General features: G+C 45.5%; 1 protein-coding gene across 2 annotated transcripts; it reads left to right on the top strand.

Moving 5' to 3' along the window:
* Nucleotides 1–405: 405 nt before the first annotated feature.
* Nucleotides 406–20908, top strand: LOC117041153 (bMERB domain-containing protein 1-like). Of its 2 annotated transcripts, none has more exons than XM_033139569.1 (6): nt 406–765; nt 5216–5336; nt 16047–16120; nt 18329–18443; nt 19207–19280; nt 20457–20908. In XM_033139569.1, the coding sequence occupies exons 1-6, from the start codon at nt 687–689 to the stop codon at nt 20573–20575; spliced, it is 582 nt and encodes a 193-aa protein (XP_032995460.1). In that variant the 5' UTR covers nt 406–686; the 3' UTR covers nt 20576–20908. The 2 variants fall into 2 exon arrangements, with proteins under 2 accessions (XP_032995460.1, XP_032995462.1); XM_033139571.1 differs by lacking the exon at nt 20457–20908 and adding an exon at nt 19500–19610 and having other exon boundaries at nt 407–765.
* The last annotated feature ends 182 nt before the right edge of the window (nt 20909–21090 follow it).

A 21090-nucleotide genomic window follows, 5' to 3' on the forward strand; every position in this document is an offset into this window, starting at 1 on the left:
GCAGTGACCAGAACTGTACACAAGAAAGAACTGCTTCTGAAGAAGTGTGCATGCACACGAAAGCTCATACCAAGAACAAACTTAGTTGGTCTCTAAGGTGCTACTAGAAGGATTTTGTTTTTTGTTTTTTGTTTTGTTTTGACTATGGCAGACCAACACGGCTACCTACCTGTAACTGCTTAATTTAGTTTCAGGATATCCAGTACAATTTTGCACAGAGAAAGAGAGGGGGAAATTCCAAATGAATGGCAAGACTAACCAGTGGCCGAGGATGCCAGTGGGATCCAGAAAGATAAGATAAATTAAAAGTCTTGAAAGGATTTTAAAAAAACGAGTAGTTTGCACTTATTTCCACCAGAGGGCGGCACTTGGTGTCATAACAGAGCCACATCTAGTCTCCTGCAGCCTCTGATTCTATTTCATCTTTCGGAAGCTGTGCTAAAGCATCTCGGTGTGGAACTAGCCGGCGGCAGCTGCTGGGCAGGTACCAGGCTTGGCTGTATTCTGTGCTCCTTTGATTTTGTTTCTCTCTCTATTTGATCATTCCTTTTCCAGAGGATGGGCTCTGACTTCCCTGCAACCTGTGCTCTTTAGAAGTCCTTCTGCCTAAGGAATTATGCTCATTTAAACAAACAAAGAAAAAAAAAGATTAGAGGGGGGAAACATCCCACAAGCGAGAGGCAAGGATGGAGAAAGAAACCAAGGCATCCACCCAGTACGGATCCCTGGAGTCAACCAAGTGGAGAGCAGCAGATGCAGGCAAAGGTGAGATTAGTTTGCACATCTGGAACACAGCAGCGAAGTACCAGCTCCCTCCCTGTTACTCACTTCGGGTCTTAAATCCTTGCAGATCTGCATGATGTGTGTGTGCATGTGCGAGAATAACATTTGCCTGCTGGGTGCCTGCTATTTTCTGTCTTTCTTGAAAGTTTCGCAGCAATGGAGATGGAGATGGATGTCTCCTTCAAATCCCCCCCCCCAAAAAAACCCCCACTCCTGGTGATGTTATCATTGTTATTTATTATATGAGACCCCACCTGTCTGCCTCACTGGTAGTGGAAACAGAGCAAATTTGCATTGAGTAGTGGCAGGCAGCGGGAAAAACATGAGTAGGGAAACCTGGCCGAGGACCAGACACTCTAGTCTCTGTTCATTCACAAAAAGAGCCTCTGGCGTGGATGGAGTTTGACTGCTGGGCGCACTCTAGTAGCTTGGGGAATGCCTCAGTGCAAGTGTGGGCATTACAGAACTGGCCAAAACGAGAAATGCACATGATTTGGGGTTTCCAGGAAAGGCCACTTCCCCATGGGTGAGGCTGAGGGGCATTGAGGTTAATTGACGGCTTTTAGCAATACCCCGTGAAGGCACCAGGTAAGGATTTACTCCTCCTCTACTCAGCTATATACTATCTGTGTCAGCTCCCTATTTTTGTGAATGGGCATAACCGGGCAAGCCACAGGCAGGAAGGAGTTAATGCCAAAACTTCCCATTCAAGAATTCAGCTATCTCCTTCTGTTGCTTAGAGGAGCAGCCGCACCTTACAAGTACAAATGCCTTTATCAGATCCTCGGTAGGCTACAGTGTAGACTAGTGGCTAAAGCAGCATTCAGGACAAGGATGTTGCAGTTCCTTCCCCTTCATCCGCTGTTGGTGGGTGGGTGTTTATTATGTGTATACAGTATGATACACAGAAGCATGTTGGCATCAGGAGAATAGCACCTTTGACCTGCTGCCCAAACCAAGTCTGTCTGTTTCAGCTGGGTTGCATGGCAAAGAAGACCCTGTTGCTTGAAACAGTGGGTCAGGGCACTTGGCTGAGTTAGGTGGGTCACCAAGTGCAAAACCAATTCAATTCCCCAGGCAGATGAGGCAAATTATGCAAGGTGGCTCGGCTTATGTTGTGCCCCCAGCTCTGGAAGCAGCATGCCAGCTTGGGCTCCTATGGTACTTTCCACACAAGCTGAGAGTATATCATGTGGATGGGTGTGCCTTCTCTCAATCCCCAAAGCCTTCAGCTGGCTTCAACCAAGAGCTACTCCCCCTGGAGGCTAGAGACAGCATGGGGTTGGCAGCCAGTGGTTTAATCACTCCCAACACAGCAGGTGAAGTTAATAGCTCAGTTCTGGACAAGAATATAGCATTTTGTTTGTGAGTTCTCTTAGCATAAACATTGGGATTTTCTGCTATAGCTTTTAGGATGGACTAGTAGTGCAATTTTGTGTGTATATGTGTGTCTCATCTGTCTTGAAGTGAAGGGTCTTTCATCTGTGTTAAGTTTCCGTAGGACCTGATACAGTTCTTGGCATCTTATACGACTCAGCCTAAAATGCTTGGACTGTAATTGGTCATTTGGGTTAGGGGCCACCATCAACAGATTTGCTGGAGATGGCTGTGGTGCTAGGCTCCTAGCCAGCATCTGCTTCCTCCAAAGTCACGGGAGGCAGATGTTTTAAACTTCCATCTTCTACATTCATTCTCTCTTCCCAGGTAATGATCACAGCATCGTTTAGCTCATAGGTTTTCAAACTTTTTGATTCCACTGCTGCCTTGACCCAACTACGTTCTTTCTGCGGCACCCCTGTGGGGCTCAGAAGCTCAGTTATGTCACCCCTTGCCTGCAGAGCTGGCAGCCCCATATCCTTTTTTGAACACACTCCTGTGTGGAGTGTTTCCTCAGCCTCCTCTCCTCTCTCCTCTCCTTGGGAATGCTCTGCCACCCCAGTCTCTGAGTTGCCCCCCACCCCGAAGAGAAGTGCCTCCTCCCACTGCCTCACAGGGACCTCGGAAGCACCCCCTGGCCAGCCCCAGAGACACCATTTGCCTGGTGAGCTTGTAGCCAGGGCTGCTGCAACAAACAGCTGTGCAAGCCTTTGGGAGGCAGAGACGCAAGAGGGCATCAGAGGAGGGAGGGAAGGAAAGAGGGGCAGGGGCCAGAGGCTGGCTCTTTCCTCTCACTTGACTCACTGGCACAGGCCAGTGTTGGGAGGTCATTTGGCTCCAATAATGAAGTATTGATCTCATCACTTGGCTCTGCTAGTGCGTGCCAAGGAAGCTGGAGATGGGGTGAGATGCACCGATGGCCTTTATACACTTTGTATAAAGATAATGCAGCTGCATGTCTGTCCCTCCACCCAAAGGAATCATATTCTGCAGGACTGACTGGTGCAGTTAGTGCAAAATACAGAGTATGAGAGATGATGTTGGGATTCAGACTTGATCACACGCCAACTAATTCTGCCTATTTATTTGTGTGTGAGAGGGAGGAGCAATTTTGCAGGAGACTTTTGCTGCAGGTAGATGCTCCATTCATTCAGGTACAGTAGATGTGTGTTTTTCCCCCATTTTATTTTAAATGTTTATCTCCCTTCATCCAAACCCATTCTAGGGTGGTTTGTAAGAATATCCATAGCAGTACTGGCACATGGCGGGGGGAAAGAACAGAAGTGCAGGAAGCTGCCTTAAACCACATCAGACCATTGGTCCATCTTTAGCTCAGTATTGCCAACACTGACTGTCAGTGGTTTTCCAGGTTCTCTGACAGGGGCCTTTCCCAGATCTGCTTGGAGATGATCAAGATGGTACCTGGACCTTCCACATGCAAATCAGGTCCACAGTCCTTCCCCAGAAAGCAGAGGGTACAAGACTCAGCAATGGAAACTTTTTTCATATTGTAAACTGCCCTGTGATCCTCGGGTGAAGGATGGTAAAGAAATTTAACAACAGCAAGAACAACTATTCAACTTTGAAATGAGGCTACTTCCTAACATCTGTGAGGGTGGGAAGAGAATGTGCTTCAAGGCTGCCCTTTGCTCAGTAGGGGTGGTAAAGATTCATTATGTACTTGAGATCAAATGCACTTCAAATGCAGGAAGTGCCCTAATCCAATCAGGATGAATTCTGAGCCTGGCATTATGCAAAGAAGCAGGCTTTATGGTGGTTAACAGCTCCTCTTATGGTTGGTTGTAAAAAAAACAACAACCTCAAAGCAGTTTACAAGAAGGTAAAACAAGAAAACCCAGAAAAAAAACTCACAACTTTGAAACAATGAAGGTTCCTAGGACTTTTGCAGACCATTTCTGTGTCTGCAAGAAATGTACACAGGGGTTGCATGTTTGCTGCAGCAATGTATCATTTTAGCCAAAACTGTACACAGTAATATTTTGTTACAGTGGTGCATAACTATTTTTCATCCCTCGTTCCAAGTATCACAACTGCTGAGTCAGTTCTTATTTGGGGAGCAGTTTTTTGAATGTTGTGAGCACCTACTGGACAGTGCCTGTGACGTGCAGGATAACAGGAGCCACTTAACTGCTCACCCTGCCAACTTGTGCCTATTGAAGGACCTGTGGGGTCCCAGTCGTCCCCTCCCCAAGTCTTTGCTTGAGTTCTTTGCTTGATGTAGGTGAGAGAGCAACTTTCCCACCAAGAGAACCTCTCTCCTTCCATAGTCAAAATGGCAGGCCAGTCCTAACTGCCTCCTCCCTGGTGGGTCTTCTCTAGAGCAGAAGCTTTTGTTCTTTGGACCTTTGACACAATAATAATAGCACAGTGCCATTCCCCCTACGCTGAAAGGAAAAGGCATGCACAGATATTTCAGTCTCCAGCAATGCTGGTTTCGTTTCAGAGATTCCACAAGGGATTATAATAAAAAAAGCTAAGATGAGCACATTCCCTGTAATCTTAATATAAGAGTGCAGGCTCTGAAATTTCTGCCAGACTCTTGACAACTATGTCAAGAAGATAGGAGGGGAAATGTGCTTCTCTAGAGATGTAAAGAGAGAAATGAGCCCTCCAGGCACTGCTGTGAAAGGAATATGTCTGCCTCAGGGGAGTTTGGAAGGAGGAGCTGAGGAGCAGCTGCCATCTATGGAACTAATTCTCTGCAGTCCCCCCCTCCATTTCCTCAGTGATATTTTCATGCCATTTTATCAGCTGCTCTTAGATGCTATTGAAGGCAATGATATGAGACTGAACTGTGGCTCTCCAGAGGTTGTTGGACCACAACTCCCATCATGCTTCATCCTAGGCTGTGCTGGCTGAGGCTGATGGGAGTCGGAGTCCAACAGTGTTGGGGAGGGGCACAGGTCCCACATAGGCCATATAAGGCAGCCTGACAGAAATCAGAACTTCTCAGCCATGTGGCCATAAATTGCTTGCTTTCCTGTCCACCCCCATCCCATCTACTAACTGAGTTCCTTTTCCCTTTTGCCCTCAGAGGATGAGATAGTGTCCATGGCTGACTCCACAACGACCATTGATGACATCGAAGGGGAGCTCTTCAAAATTGAGAGGATCCGGGAAGTTCTGGTGCGGAGGGAGTCGGAACTCAGATACATGTGAGTTAGGAAACTAAGAGAGCAGGATGCCCGTGGGAGGGCGCTCAGCAAGGTGCAAAGTCTACGTGTTGCAGGATCCTTTCTCTTTCCACCACCTATAAGGAGGCAAGGGGCAGCTGGTCCTGGGTGCTCCTCTTCATCTCTCCCTCTCTCTGTCTAGGTCTGCTCAGTTTCCCTCTCCCTGCTTTGAGCTCACAATTCAGTCTCTCTCGTTTTCTAATGGCCCTGGAGTCTGATGATGCTCTCTATGAAAAGATGTAGACTTAACTTAGTGAGAAGAGTCCACAAGAGTATCAAGCCTCTCTTTCAGCCTGCCTGGGTGGGCGGGATCCCATGTTTTCTTGGGCTGCATATGCCCACTTCAGGAAAGGTCAAATAGCCAGGCTGGCCCTCTGCATCATGGAACATCACCCCCCTCCCTGAAGCGTGCAAGGGTTTCTCAGCAGACAGCTGATTGGGAGCGTGGGTGTTTTGAAAAGAACTGCTGTATAGGATGTGTTATTAGCCCAATGCTGCTGACTAAGTTCTGTGGATAGTGAAAATATGAGGTGGGCTGCCTCCAGCCTCTTCACATAAACCTCTTCACCAAGCCTACATGTGCAGAAGTTGTACACATGTACATGCTGTACACAGAATCTGTACAGCAACCGCTTCCCAATTTCTCCACGTTTGAATCAATGGAAAGGGACTACTGCATGACCATGAAAACATTTCCTGCACTAGGACACTGTTATCTTGCTGAGGATAAACTAGGTCGGGAGAGAGCTATGGATTAAAAATTCAGGAGCTCCTCCTGACCATTCATAGATGCATCAAGAGTGGGGAACTTGTGTTTATTCAGACATTGTTGGACTGCAACTCCCATCAATCCCAGCCAGCACAGTATAGTCATCTCCCTCCCTCCCTCCCTCCCTCCCTCCCTCCCTCCCTCCCTCCCTCCCTATGTCCTAGCTGAATTGGGTTGGGAGGTAAAGGGTCTAGCACACTGTTCCTGAACATAGAAGTTTGGTTTTACTGTCACAGCCAATAGTCATTGACACTGTATATGATCCAAAGGCTCAAGGGGCCACCACCTTGAAGGTCTGATCAGTGCCTGGACAGGAGGCAGCCTGGGAACATCATGTATGCTACCTTGGGTTCCATTATGGAAGAAAGGCAGGATGCTGTTGTAAGGAAAATAATAAGTGCCTAATCCTTTGAAAGGCCACCCAAGCTAGCAACTGGTGACACATCTTATGGTACAGTTTTTCTTCTCAGTCCTGAGCCTACCACAGCCCCTGCCCCTGCCATGTCAATGAGAATGAGATGTAGCATCGCACTATTTAGAAAATGCGAAAAGAAACTCATTTTCCCTTTGATGACTTCCAGCATCTGGTACTGCAGAGACTGACTGTAGTTGCCTAATCTGTGCCAGCCCTCTGCAGCTAAGAATGACTCAGCTTAGCAAAGCTTCTGCAATCCAGCTGTACTCATCCGAATGCCATAGGGATTGGTTCTCGTCAAAGGCTGGGCTGCTGTTAGGAACCTATGTATCCCTCGGGGCATCCATGAATCTTTGGATGTACCTTGAATGCAGGGTTGGCTAACTTGTGGCCCTCCAGATGTTGTGGGACTCCAGTTCCCATCAGCCCCACCCAGCATACTCAATTGTCAGGAAAGGGTGGGAGGTGTGGTCTGGCAATGCCTGGAGGACATGGCTGCTTTAACGGAACTGTGCATCCTCCCAAGAAACCCCCTTGACAAATGCATCACATTTTTACGTGATGCATCTTGGCATATATTTCAGACTCGGCCAAAGGGAAGTCCCATAAGGACCCCAGGGATGCATCCATTGTCCTTTATGCAGCATTATTCTGGATCACAGGAAACTGCCTGAGTCAGATCATTGTTCCCTTTTGCTCAGTGACTGGCTGTCCAGAGTTTCAGGCAAAGGTATTTTCTGGTTTGACCTGGAGATGCTGGGGATTGAACCGAGGACCTCCTGTATGCAAAGCAGATGCTCTACCACCTCTTCTGGTTCCTGTCCAACAGAAAACATATTCTTGGTGCAGCAATGAACCCCAAACAGGGGCTGTTAGAGAAGAAGCAACCCCCAAATATGTCTGCATTGCAGGTTTGGCAGCCCTGGGCTTTCAAGGAATAGCACTGCTGGCTTCTGCGGCCTATGTACTGTACACATAGAGAGAGATCTAAAACTGAAGTCAGAGGTGAGTCATCATTCATCAGCCTTAGCCTAAACCTGACTGCGATGTCAACACTGTGCCTCTCTCCTAGGGGTGGAAAGCCCTCCCATTTGCTGTGTTACAGCATGGCCTTTTCCTTCTTGAGTCAGCAGTGCAAGCTGACTTTTTCAAGGCAGCGGAAGGAGGGAGAAATTTCTATAGCTCTGATTTCCATGCTAGAGCAGCCTTTGTTTGTTTTCTCCAATCTCTGAATCACTCCGTGGAAGAAGCAGCCAAGCTGCAGGTGTCAATATCCACCCTACAGCACAAGAGGCAGGTTTGCCAAGGACATGCTCTGCATAGACTGTGGGTTCCACTGAGCAGGGCTAATTTTTGCCCCTGAAAGATATCAACAGGGACAGGAATTTGCAAGGGCAGACAAAACCCTTTTCCTAGATCCAGATTTATTTTCAGCTGTCCACCCCTAAACCAGAGATAGGGACCTGTGACCTTCTATACATTGTTGGAGTACAGCTTCCATCAGCCCCAGCCGGCATGGCCAATGGTCAGGGATGGTGATGTTGTAGTCCAGAATCATCTGCAGGGCACCAGGTTGCCCTAGAAGTCCTATTTATATATATACCAGTCTTTTATAGAGTTGAAAATTATATAGATGAAAACAGCAGCAATAACAACAACAACAACAAAATCCAACTATCTAAGCTAGCCAGACATAGAAGAACATCAACCAGAAGTGAACCAAAAGAAACTGGTCTTGCAGTCACTATGAAAAGAGAGCAAACAGGCAGCTTACTGTACTAGCTTACTGTAAAAACAGCACACAGTAGAGCTTTCTGGCAGAACCACAGCAGGCAAGTGGGCTCCAGAGATGGTCTTTGGAGCATGATGTTCCTACCAAGTCAGTGGCTTTAACCTTTAAAGTGTAGCCTGAACAGGACCCAGAAGTGATTTGACAATCCTTGCAGCTGGCCTGACACAGAGTGGGTTGGAAATGATTGCGCCTTCCAACACCTGTCAGAAGGACTGCACTTAGGCTGAAACTTCTGCAGCATCTTCAAGGGCAGCTCTATTTAGTGTGCATTGCCATAATCAAGCATGGAAGTTACGGAACTGTGAATCAACGTGGAAAAGGGAAAGTTCTTCCCATTAGCTGAAAGTGGGGGGAAAGGTGCTCATGGCAACCTACCTTTTGAAAACCAGTGCCAGGTCAATGAGTATACCTAGGGCAGCCATCCCCAACCGGTGCCCTCCAGGTGGACAACAACTCCCATCAGCTGCAGCAGCATGGGATGATGAGAGTTGCAGTCCAAGACATCTGGAAGGCATTAGGGTTGGGAAAGGCTTAACCTGAACAGAGTAGGTGGTAGAAACCCCATCAATAACAGTTTTGGTACTCCCTTCCAAACGAATATAAGGGCTGCTCCCTGCCCACTTCAGAGTTGTTGTAGACTTAGCCCAAAGTCTTCACCAAATGTTGCTGCTACTGCTGCTGTGATGCAGACTTGCTAGCTGTTAATTGCCTTTTTCTCCCAAGTACCGCTGATTATCTAATGAATTATCCCACGCAGCCACCTGCACTGGTGACTCTTGATATGACCTCTATGCAATTCTCTCTTCTAGCCCAGGCATCCCCTTCAAAGTGGTCTAGCCTTGTCCTCCTACTTAAGGAGGGGGACATACATCAATAGATCCTTGTCTCCTTCAGTGTGAGCTTTGCCCAAGGCCAAAAGCTCTTTATATTCATATTCGTATGCAAGAAGCAGGACTCTTGGAACAGTACAACTGAGTGGCAGTGCTGTGGGACTAAACTCTCCTTTCTCAGGTGGCTATGTTCCATGGCTAGTTGCTCAAATGGTAGCATATCTTGCAGAGGAGGTAACAGCCATGAGGCTGCTAGAATGTGTGTGTGTTCCTTTGCTTCAAGGAGCTGTGGAATAAGCATAGGTAAATAAGAATAGAGTATTGAAGTGGGGTCTAATTTGGAGCCTGGATATGCTTCATGGGTTGCCATATCCAAGACTGTGAGTTAGATTTGAGAAGCCAACGCCTGCATTATATTTTGGAGAACTCGTATTTTATAGTGGAGCTGTTGCAACACTGAGGCTCCTAAGATAGTGGATTCTCTGCTATGTGTTTCTTTCACAATTTTTATCCAGAAACACAGGAAGCTGCCCTATACTGAGTGACACCCATATTGTCTGCACTGACTAACAGTGGCTCTCATGAGTTTTAGATAGGGGATATTCCCAACCTTGCCTGGAAATTCCAGTGGCTACACCTGCAAACCTTCTGCAACCAAAGCAGATGTTCTACCGCTGAGCTATGGTGCCTTCTCACCCTGCTAGATCTGCATAGCTGTCAACCCTCCCTGCTGTTCCCCACTGCTATAATAAGGGAATTTCCCGCAAAAAAGGGAAAGGTTGACAGCTATGCAGATCTGTTTTCTGTGAAACAGAAGCACAAATGTTTCTGACACTTTATTTTGATATGACTGGCAAAAGGCAGAAACATGTGAACAGCAAAAAGACACCATAAGCCTGTGAAGGTGACTTGGAAACTACAACTAACCCAAAATGCAGCTGCCAGATTGCTGAGTGGGGGTACAGAAGCTAATTAGACTTGCTGTTTCCATTACATCAGCTTAAGAGGTAGCTAGCTGACTGATTAGGCAATATGTGAAATAGTCTTTTACTTAGCAAGGAAATTGGTTTAAGTTAAGAATATTTCTTCAAGCGATGCTAAAAAGGCCTTTCCCCCCAGAAAGCATCGCTTGTGAGAGCAGTTTATGTAGCAGAGTGTATTTGTAAATGATGTCCAATCTTGCCAATTTAGGTTTTACTTTCAAACTACAGATGGTAGACAGTACAGAACCTAATTTAAGTGTGAACAGGGCCTTATAGTTTTTCAATGGTGAGTTGCAGTGCCTGAAAGAGCTACAATCAGATTCCATGCCCAGTTCTTCTAAGGCAGGGGTGCCCCCCCAAAAAAAATTCAGAGAGGGCCAGATTTGATGAAGTGAACATGCGTGGGGGCCAACCAAAATTGTAGGGATTTTTTTTAGGATTGAAGTTGTCGATGTTTTTTTTACCATTTTACCCCAGAGTTGTTGAGCTTTTTTTAGGATTTGACCCCAATAAATAAACTGCCACAGAGGCTGGAGTAGGTCCCCAACACGGACTTTGAATATGCCTGTTCTAAGGGTTGTCAGGAGACAGAACCATGGATAGCTCCCTCTGTCTGCTTAGTGTGCCCCCCTCCCAGGGTCCACCATAAAATAATAAACCATATGCCTCTATTAGTTCATTACATATGCAAAAATAAGAGTTCTGACATCAGCAGCAAAATATAGTTTCCTCATGCTGTAGAAGAGGAGTAGCAGTTGCTGTGCTTTGAAAGAGCAATTCTTTGGGTTTGTGTAGGTGGTTTAGCTGCCTTATCCAATGCCCTGCTGAGTTCTGCAGGCAGCTTGGCATGAAGAAAGTGGAAACGCTCTTCTCCCTCTTTCATGATACTAGAACACAGGTGCATCTGATAAAGCTAAACATTGGAAGAGTCATAATAGACAAAAGACAGTGCTTCTTCTCACAGTGTATTATTAAACTATGAAATTCACTCCCACGAGGTTTAGGGATGACTACCAACTCTGGGACAGTGTTAAGAGATGATCCACCAAATTCACTGAGGATAAGGCTGTCTCTGGCTCTAGCCACAGTGGCTGTGCTCTGCCTCCACAGGCAGAGGTAGTATACTTCTGAATACCAGGTGCTGGAAACTACAGGAGGGGAAGAGTGCTGTTGTGCCAAGATCCTGCTTGCAGGCCTCTCATAGGGATCTGGTTGGCCACTGTGAGAACAGGATGCTGGACTAGATGGGCCACTGGCCTGCTTTAGTGGGGCTCTTTAAGTAAAAGGTGGAGGAATGGCCTGTCCATTTCTGGCCTTTCATTATTATTTTTTTAACTTTTCCTTTTCTCACTCATTAGAGTCTTAGAATTGTAGAGTTAGAAGGGACTCCAAGGGCCTTCTAGTCTACAATAAAAGCTCAACTTTTAGGAAATAACAACTGTGGAATTGGTTTCCCGGAGCAGATATTAAAACCTGAATGCAATCACCATGGAATTTGCAGCAGGGAAAGATCCACGATATAAGACGATAGACATTTGTTAGCTTGACATAACAGTTTGCTTTGCAAGTGTATTCCCAGAAATCCATACAGCAGGTTGTAGTCACTTTGCACTGACTTCTCAGTACTTTCAGAATAGCCAGCCTTTTAGTTGAACTCTGAGCCAACAATACATCCATGACAGTGATGATGTCAGCTGCAAGGGAGCAGGAACTCTAGATCGGGTTCAGCAAACTTTTTCAGCAGGGGACTGGTCCACTGTCCTTCAGACTTTGTGGGGGGCCAGACTATATTTTTTCGGGGGGGGGGGGGTGGAATGAACGAATTCCTATGCCCCACAAATAACCCAGAGATGCATTTTGAATAAAAGTACACATTCTACACATGTAAAAACACACTGATTCCCAGAACGTCCGCAGGCTGGATTTAGAAGGCAATTGGGCTGGATCTGGCCCCTGGGCCTTAGTTTGCCTATCCGTGCTCTAGATGGACACATTAAGCCAAAAAGGGCTATCCTGCATTCTCAGGTCTCAAGAGCAAAAAGAGAGATATAACAAAATGTGGAAATGTCTGTTGCTTAAAACCTACTGTGCATTCTGATGCATGTTTACTCAGAGGCAAGTCCCACTACATTCAGTGGGGCTTACTTCCAAGAAAGCATGCATAGAATTGTGATTTTACCCACTCTCCCTAATCCCACCCCCTCACTCCCGATTTCTTTACATGTGAAATTGTAGGTTACCAATTTACTACAATACAAATTGGTTGGTGCTTCCGGGGTTAGGGGAAATTGTATTGGAGGTTGGACCTAGACCACAGGTTGTCTGTTGGCCATACCTGCATTCTGCCATCCTTAATGGAATATGGTTCATAATGCAGAATCTGGTGCTCCTGGAGATTTCCTGCTATACAGAAGTATCCCTCTAGCCCTCGTTTCTGCAGGGAAGGGGGAACTATTATAACGACTGTAGCTGCTATAAAGGGTTTAAGAATTAAATGGTACCTAGTTGGGGCCTTCACTCATCATTTAGGACCATTTTTCTTTTCACTTATTAAAGAGAGGCTGAGCAAGGCTGTGTGGATTAATTAGCACATCAAAAGACCTCTGTGAAAAATGGAAAACTCAAGAAAAAAGAGAAATTGCCAGGATGGTTACATAATGTAATGCAATTAGTTGCACTGTTCTGATGAATGTAACCCATGTATATTATGCACATAATTCTTTTGCTGCAGAGATGTGCTATAGCAGAGTATAGGAAGTAAAATTACACAGACATACGCAAAAGGTAGCCAATCCAAATTCGCTGATGGATAATATAACAATCTCTATTGTGGCACTGTAAAGACAATTAGATAATAAAATTTCATAAATTTTAGCCAGCTTTCCTTTGTTGTCAGATAAAATATATTTGTTTAAGCCAAGGGGTCTCAATAAATCATTACAGAATTACTTAATAATTCACATTCAATTTAAAAATAAGACATGAGTAAAATACTCATGAGTAAATTTCTGTGTGCTGCTGTGGTTCGCCAGAAGCGGCTTTGTCATGCTGGCCACATGACCTGGAAGCTGTACGCCGGCTCCCTCGGCCAGTAACGCAAGATGAGTGCCACAACCCCAGAGTCGGACATGACTGGACCTAATGGTCAGGGGTCCTTTTACCGTTACGTAAAATACCAATGGGGTGTGTATGTGTGTGTGTATATGAATCCCATTTCTTAAATTGTATCTATCTGCTTGCAATGCAGTTGAATAGCTCCTAATTTCTGCTTTACTGTGCATGGCTCTTTGAGTCACTGCAGACATAATATAATTCTATCTCCTCATATTGGAGCAGCCACAATACGACATACTGCACAGCAAAGTTTATTATACATTGTTTATTTCAGTACAATCATATCCCACCTTTCCTCTTTCAAGCATCTCAAGATGACACACTCAAAGTGGTCCCCAGAAGATCTCCCATCCAGAAAATGACCAGACCCAGACCTGCTTAGCAGCAGCATGGTGACTGCATCATGTGCCCCCAGACCATGCCCTGGAGTAAAGGGAACTAGATCAATGAGACATAGCTGACATGCAATACTAGGACTGCCTATAGGAGTTGCTGCTATACTGTTTCTGGGACTTTTCCTGTTGTTGTTGTTGTTGTTGTTGTTGTTGTTGTTGTTGTTGTTGTTGTATTCCGCCCATCTGACTGAGTTGCCCCAGCCACTCTGGGTGGCTTTCAACAAATATAAAAGCATACTAAAACACTAAACATTAAAAACTTCCCTATACAGGGCTGCCTTCAGATGTCTTCTAAAAGTCAGATCATTGTTTATTTCTTTAACATCTGACAGGAGGGTGTACCACAGGCCGGGTGCCACTACCTAGAAGGCCTTCTGCCTGGTTCCCTGTAACTTCACTTCTCACAGTGAGGAAACCACCAGAAGGCCCTTGGAGGAGGACCTCAGTGTCCGAGCTGAGCGATGGAGGTGGAGACGCTCCTTCAGGGCTGAGACTATTTAGGGCTTTAAAGGTCAGCACCATATGCTCCAAGTACACAACCATTAAAAGGCGAAAGATTTATACGATCTGAGGTGAAACCACAACCATTAAATCTTCTCCATTTTCCATGGCTTGCTAGCCATAGATAGTATCAAGCATCACTGCAAGCTAGTGAGCATGGATCAATATAGATAACTTTTGCTCCCAGCAACCCCAAGTTAAATCTAACTAGGAATTTGATTTCTAACCCTTAATGATTCTAAGAGTCATTTGGCACCCAAGGCTACAGATAATTTGCAAACCACAGGTGCAGTTTCTTCTGACTATCACTAAGTTGTCCTCAGAAAGATGAATTAGTATCTCATTGCCATCTAATTCTTGAACTCTGTTTTCCCTCCTCTGTCTCAGTCCTGTCCAAGTTATGATTCCTGTATGTGTGTGTTTCCTGAAAAAGAGCATTCCAGGTTATCAGATTATTTTAGAAGAAGCCCTCCACCCAAAGATGCTTCTTGTAATCCTAAAAGCATCACATTATAAAACCAAAATGCAGTCTAAACTGAAGGAGAATGGAGAGAAGAAACAGCTGGCATGTGAGGAGGAAACCTGAATAATGTCTTTTGTATAAAATTATTTTTTGGCTTTGAATGGGTATCAACACATTTGGCTGTATTCTCATAGGGTTTATCCAGTGACCAAGATAAATTATTAGGTTGCCTATTTAGAGAACAGTAACTTCTGGAATTATTCAGCTTGTGACTGAGTCATTAGAGGAGCAACATTGATTCAAATCCATTTGCTGGGATGCAGATCTATACTTTATTATTTCTGTTGCACTCCTCAGTGTACAGACTTCTCCTCTTATTCACGAAGATAGATTAGGCTGAAAGGCAGTGACTTGCCTGAAGGGCATCTAAGTCAGTTTCATGGCTGAGAGAAGATTGTAGACTGGATCACCTTTGTTCAAAGCTCTCATAGCAGGCTTTCCCTTGATTTTTTGCAATAGGTTGTGTTCCTGGGAATATCTCTCCCTCTAGTGCCACCACTTGGTCTCTGCCATTGGTTCATGATACCTTGCTACAATGTTGGATGTGGATCTCCCTTGTTACTGTAGTCTACTATAAACCCAACCACTGCAAATTCCTATCCAGAAGAAAGGGCAAACCCATACAAGCTGTTCATTTGCACAATATTTGGTCATTATTCCACACATTCTAGTGCAATTTTCTGGTCATGTTTCATTGTCACAAGGGTGAAGAAGTGCTTTAATCCACTTTAAATGTGTGAACACATGTGATGTAATAATACTGACAAGTCTGTCGGTGTCCAAAGGTATCCTGGGATGTCCAAATATCCAAGGCCATCCCAGAGGCTTTGGAAGCAGCCTGATTCAGTCTGTGACATTGCACTGGACACCCACCTTAGTAGAGCCCCAGTTCTCTTCAAATCTTCCTGATTTGGCTCGGGATTCGAGATTTGTCTGAAGCAAATGTGCACGCCCCTAGTGTAAACCCTCCTTCCGAGATGGATTGTCTTCTACAGCTCCTTAAATGATCCCTTGTTGCATTCTACGTAGAGACACATGCAGCTTCACTTACCTGTCTCATGTAGCAATTTACTAATTTGGAAGAAAGGTTGTGGAGCAGCTAGAGAGTTTTAAAGTGTAAAATGCAGGTGATGGATTAGAAAGTGGAAAACGATAAACAAGAAATATTCCACATATAATCTGTTGCAAGGTGGTATTCAAAGGCCCCAAGCGACTGGTTTCAGCCAGATGTGTCCAACCCTGCTTGGAGTTCTTCCCAGCAGCATGTTGAAAGGTAAATGATTAGGATTTGCAGCAAGGGATGCTCAAGTGACTTGTCTCTGTGGTCTCTTGTGGACAAGGGATTGAGGCCCCCTCCCTTGTATTTTCAGGATGGATGACATCCAGCTTTGTAAGGAAATCACCAGATTGAAAAAGGAGTTGCAGAAGCTGATTGCAGTGCCAGGTAAGGCCGAAACCCATGGCAACTCTCCCAGGGAGTGAGTTTTCTTAGCACCTTGTTTTTCCATAAAGCTCTGTTGGTGCCATCCCCATGTATTGGGGTATGAGGAGCTTGTGACCTCCAGCTATTGCTCGAATACAGCTCCCATCACCCTTGTCCACTTGCCATGTTGTATGGGGCTGATGGGAGTTAGAGTTCAATAACATCTGGAGGGTTGAAGATTCCCCACCCCTACCCTATTCACCAGTGGGGTTTGCCATTTACAGGATCACATGGCCTCCAATGCCACTAAGCTAGGAGAGGATGTTGCAAAGGAATGTGAATTAAACAGGCCAATGCAAAGTTATCCCAAGACTTTTCTTGTCTCAGAGATGCTTGGCTAGCTTTGGAATCTGAATTTTTAAATGTTAAGCAAGGCAGGAGGAGAACCCAGGCATCTCAGAACAGGTGCAATTTACCAAAGCTGTATAAAACCCATTCTGCCACAACTATCATGGGGCGCCATCGTTAAGAAGGGAATAAAGGTTAGAAAAAATCGAGAAGAACCTTCATGAAAAGGTTGGGAGGATGAAAGAGCCTGTGGGGAGGAACAAAGATTTACAACCACCCATAGGAGGTCATACTGGAAACCACCACTATGTTTGGTTGGAGATGTATAGACAGAGGTCCTGAAAGTCATTGTCTGGAATCCTTTTATCCTGAACCACAGCCCAAATGTTTAAATAAAGTTTCTCAAGTCCAAGGTGCATCCTCTTTTTCTTCATGGTGCAGCTTGATCAGTACCAACTCACTCTCTGTTTGTACAACAGTGCCCTACAACATGGGTCTGCATCCTCCAGGTCTTGTCCACTGCACGGCACTGAGACTTTCAGCCCTGCCACTCTGCTTCTCCTGCCCCTCAACCACTTCCACCTCCACCAGCAAGCAAAGTTGTCCTTATGGAGGGGCTACTCAAATGCTGCTTATCCATTGCTGGAGAACAGTTGCATACTTTATATGTATCTATTATCTATGTATTTAAAAGTGTGTGGGTGGTTTTTGAAAGATGCCTGCGCATGAATTTGTTCTATGTGTGGAGATCAGTGCATGCTGATCAATGCACAGTCTTCACAGTCAGGCTCTGTTCCGAGGTCATAAGTATCATGACGATCAGTAGTTTCTTATCTGCCATAACCCTCGTCCTCCTTCACAGCCATTGTAACATAACATTGTTGTCTTCTACCTCTTCTGCCCTTGAGGACTCCTTGGATCATTCTTTGTCTAGCTTCTCCCCTTTGACCTTATCGCCTTGGGTGACCCTACTGGGAGTATGAGACTCCTGGCGGCTTCGCTCACAAGGAACATAGGAAAGTGCAAGCCCATTCACCACGACAAGGTGATGATCCTGCGAGTGAGATCTGACCTGCGAGCGCTCCAATTGGAGAATACCCTCTAACAAAGGCATCATGGACTTTGAAGAAACATGGACTCAGGAAGATAGGGAGAAACGAGCTCCAACTCTACTATTCTATGAATCATTTAATTACAGAGCAGTCTAAAGTCAAGGAAGAGTGGAGAGGCCGATCCACTGTCATATTTCGACCTCTACAAGCTTCAGAATTTGTTTCCTTTTTGCTAGGTCAACTACAGGTTGATGTAGCTCCACCGAGCTTTTGATTCAGCAACACGAGAAACACATTAACATTGGGTATATGTTAAGTACTCAGCTAGGATAAGAGGCAGAGTCAGCGTTGGTTCCAAATGTCCTTTATTATTAACAACGGAACTAGAACTCAAGAACAACCCATGCTGCGTGTGAGCCTGCCCGAGCCAGACTGACTCGCTCCCGCCTAAAACTGTGTTCAGAGAGAAGAGTGCTTAGTTAGCTTGTTTCTGATAGGAGTGTTCACCCTCCTAGCTCTTCTGTAATTGGCTAGGTCGCACAAGGAGGCGGACCCTGTAAGGTGGTTGAACAGCTCCTACTGGTTCCCATACATAACGGTATAAGAAGCTCAGGAAAACAAAATCAAAAATGCATTTGCCTGGCATTGAAAGGATAGTAAGGTAAGTGCCAGGCAAACCTTTCTGGGGAAAGTGTTCTATCACTAGGATGCCACTACTGAGAGGGCCCAGTGTCAGGCAGGGGACACCCACATATCTCTCGTGCAATCCATTTGTTGTTATTCCTCTGCCATTAACCTATTGCTTTGTGGGTTTCCCCCTATTTTGCAGAAAATAAAAAATCTAAAGAAGACAAGCAGCAGGAGGAGGAGCTAGTGCAGCAGATTCACAAACTTGTGGAGACTCGAGATTTCCTGGTGGATGATGTGGAGTTTGAAAGGCTCAGGTACACATGGATACCAACAGGTGTGCCAGTTTCCTGGCTCCAGCTCAGTGTTGGCATGCACCCAGTGCTGTTCATATATGTTTTCCACCTTTCCTCCAAGGAGCCCATGTCAATATACCCAGGGGTTATCCCATTTTATCCCCACAACAACACTGTGAAGTAAGTGAGACTGAGTGAAGGTAGCTGTCCTGGAGTCACCTCGAGTATTTGAAGCCAGTTTTGGGGCACACAGGCAGACTTTGCTTCTGTTGCTTCCTCAGTTCCACTCAGGGCAATTGTAAATGTGTGTGCTGTTAAATTTATTGTCACATATTGTTGTTGTTTTTTAAGGTACTTTTCCAAAGGTAAGGTGAGGAGATGGAGGCAGGGCTTACTCTACATCACTCAGCAAAAACTCAAATCATTGTCTCCAGGGATGAACAACCTTTTTGATCTGTAGATTTATACCATTGCTTCTGGACAGTCTAGGCAGATTTTAAAATGTTTTTTAATAAAGGGCAAGAAACAAAGGCTTGGGGTACTGATACAAGCAGGGAAAAGGAGCTGTGCTGTCAGTGAAGCACCACTCTTTCCGAAAGCAAATATTCCCTGGAGCCAAGAAAGCCTCTTCCTTCACAGAGATCTGAAAAACAATAATTCAGGATACCTTGACTCTAACCTATCTGGATTATAGCCATACCTTCACACACAACAAGCAATGGTTGCTTATTGCTGGGATGCAAATCTCATTCACAGAGTAGTAACCAATTTCCTCCTTCCACAGAGAACGAGAAGAAGACAAAGAAATGGCAGAGTTTTTGAAGACCAGGATTTCCAAAACCTGCCTTCCGAAAACAAGTAGGTACTTGGGAGTGAGCAGCCTCCCTTTCCACTGCTGTGTGTATGTAGCAACAGGGTTGTGCTTCCTCCATGCTATATTTTGATCTCTACCATCTTTATCTCTATCTCTATTGCACCAAGAAAAGTTGAAGTCTGTAACTTGTGTAAATGATGCAAATTTGCATAATTTAGATTAGGTGTTAAGATTCTGCACTGTTTGCTGTTTTGCATTCATAGATCTGGGTTTTGCTATCTTGCATGGCTGAATCCATTGTGCATAGATGCTGCTCCAGAAGGGAAGCCATTTTTGTGAAGAGGTTCCCGTGCAGTCTGGATAATGTCCATCAGCCAGGACACACACACACACACACACACACACACACACACACACACACACCCTGCCCAAAAGGAGGAGGAGAAGTTGTTTGCATCTGGAAAATAGCTAGCCTATGTAGGAAACAGCTGCTTATATGATTTGTGTATATTATTATTATTTCTTGCTTCTTAATCAAAAAGATCCTGAATTATCTACTTTTTTAAAAAATGAGTGGCCCAATATTTTTACTAGTATATCTTATTAAAGTCCAGTGTAAATGTGACAAGTTTATGTTTGCAAATGCAAATATGCACACAAAGATACTTATCAGCGCTGACAGCTGTTCCCACTGAGTGTAGTTTGGAGTGGAGGGTCAGTCCACACTGTATATATGTGCTGCCACCCAATATACAAATATACACATTACTTGGTTACAATGGTGGCTGGCACTCATTGGAATTAGCAAGGCAGACGGCAGGAAGGTCAACAGTAGGTGGAGCCAGAACCAATGGCAACTAGAGTCAACAAATTCTAGTTTTGTCTCCACTCTCCTCCCTGCTGAGTTCTAGAAGGGCAACACTGAGAATAAGGGAGGTGAAGTTTATAGCCAGTGTCACGCCCTGGACTGGCTGTAAGGAAGCAGACAGGTGGGGGGTCTGATTGAGGGCAGACAGAGGTTGGTGGGGCAGTGCCCCAATTGCCCATATGAACAATCCTCCACTGGATGGTTATGGGCCAGCTTTAAAGCTCAGACCTTCCATATGAGTTGTGTGGATCCCAGATGCAGACACCTGCTTACCTCAGGCAGATTGGTGGCTATCATAGGGCCTGAGCATGAGCCACTGTTCCCATAGCAGTAACTGTTTGCTCCTTCACAGCTCCAGTAAAAGGAAAGAAGGTGACCTCAAGAGGACAGCAAACCTCTACACCATATGTAACAAAGACAGGCCTCACCCTCCTGAAGGAATGCTGTGGCTTCACCTGCTCGGTCATGTAGGCTGGGGCTATTGTCCATATAGCCCACCCCACCCACCCCGAAACGCAAAATACATTCATGGGCAAACGCTGCCTGCCCACACCCCGCTCAACTGGATCCATTCAACTCATAGCAGAGTCACAAGCTTGAGGAGCAGGGACAAGGGATTCTTTTGCAGATGACATGGACGTTGAAAGCACATGTGGAAACTGCTGGGGGCCCAAAGGCAGGGCCGGCATCCACCCACCTGCTGACCAAAACCAACCCACACAATCAGGGTGGGCATCACAAGCAGAGAGCCAGCATGTGCGCTGCCAAATGGGAGGGCCAAACCACAGACAAAGATTTCAGCCTGCTGCCCCCAGTGAGGATACTGTTTGCAGGCTGGCTACAGGGTGGTGAACCAAAGAAGGTTTCTGGCAGCAAAATATTGTTGCCAAGCGTGCACAAACAAATGCACACAAGCACACACATGCAGATGCAAACAATATGGAAAGACTGAGCCCTTCTGATAGTTTAAAAGCAAGAAGAATCAG

The sequence above is a fragment of the Lacerta agilis genome, chromosome 2, assembly GCF_009819535.1.
Source record: "Lacerta agilis isolate rLacAgi1 chromosome 2, rLacAgi1.pri, whole genome shotgun sequence".
NCBI classification, from domain to species: domain Eukaryota; kingdom Metazoa; phylum Chordata; class Lepidosauria; order Squamata; family Lacertidae; genus Lacerta; species Lacerta agilis.

Bases quoted from the DNA above. Each gene is read 5' to 3' on its own strand.
- LOC117041153 (XM_033139569.1), top strand. From the start codon at position 687: ATGGAGAAAGAAACCAAGGCATCCACCCAGTACGGATCCCTGGAGTCA. The intron at 5,337-16,046 runs GTGAGTTAGGAA...TTGTATTTTCAG, and splicing joins GAGTCGGAACTCAGATACAT to GATGGATGACATCCAGCTTT. The intron at 18,444-19,206 runs GTACACATGGAT...CTCCTTCCACAG, and splicing joins GTGGAGTTTGAAAGGCTCAG to AGAACGAGAAGAAGACAAAG.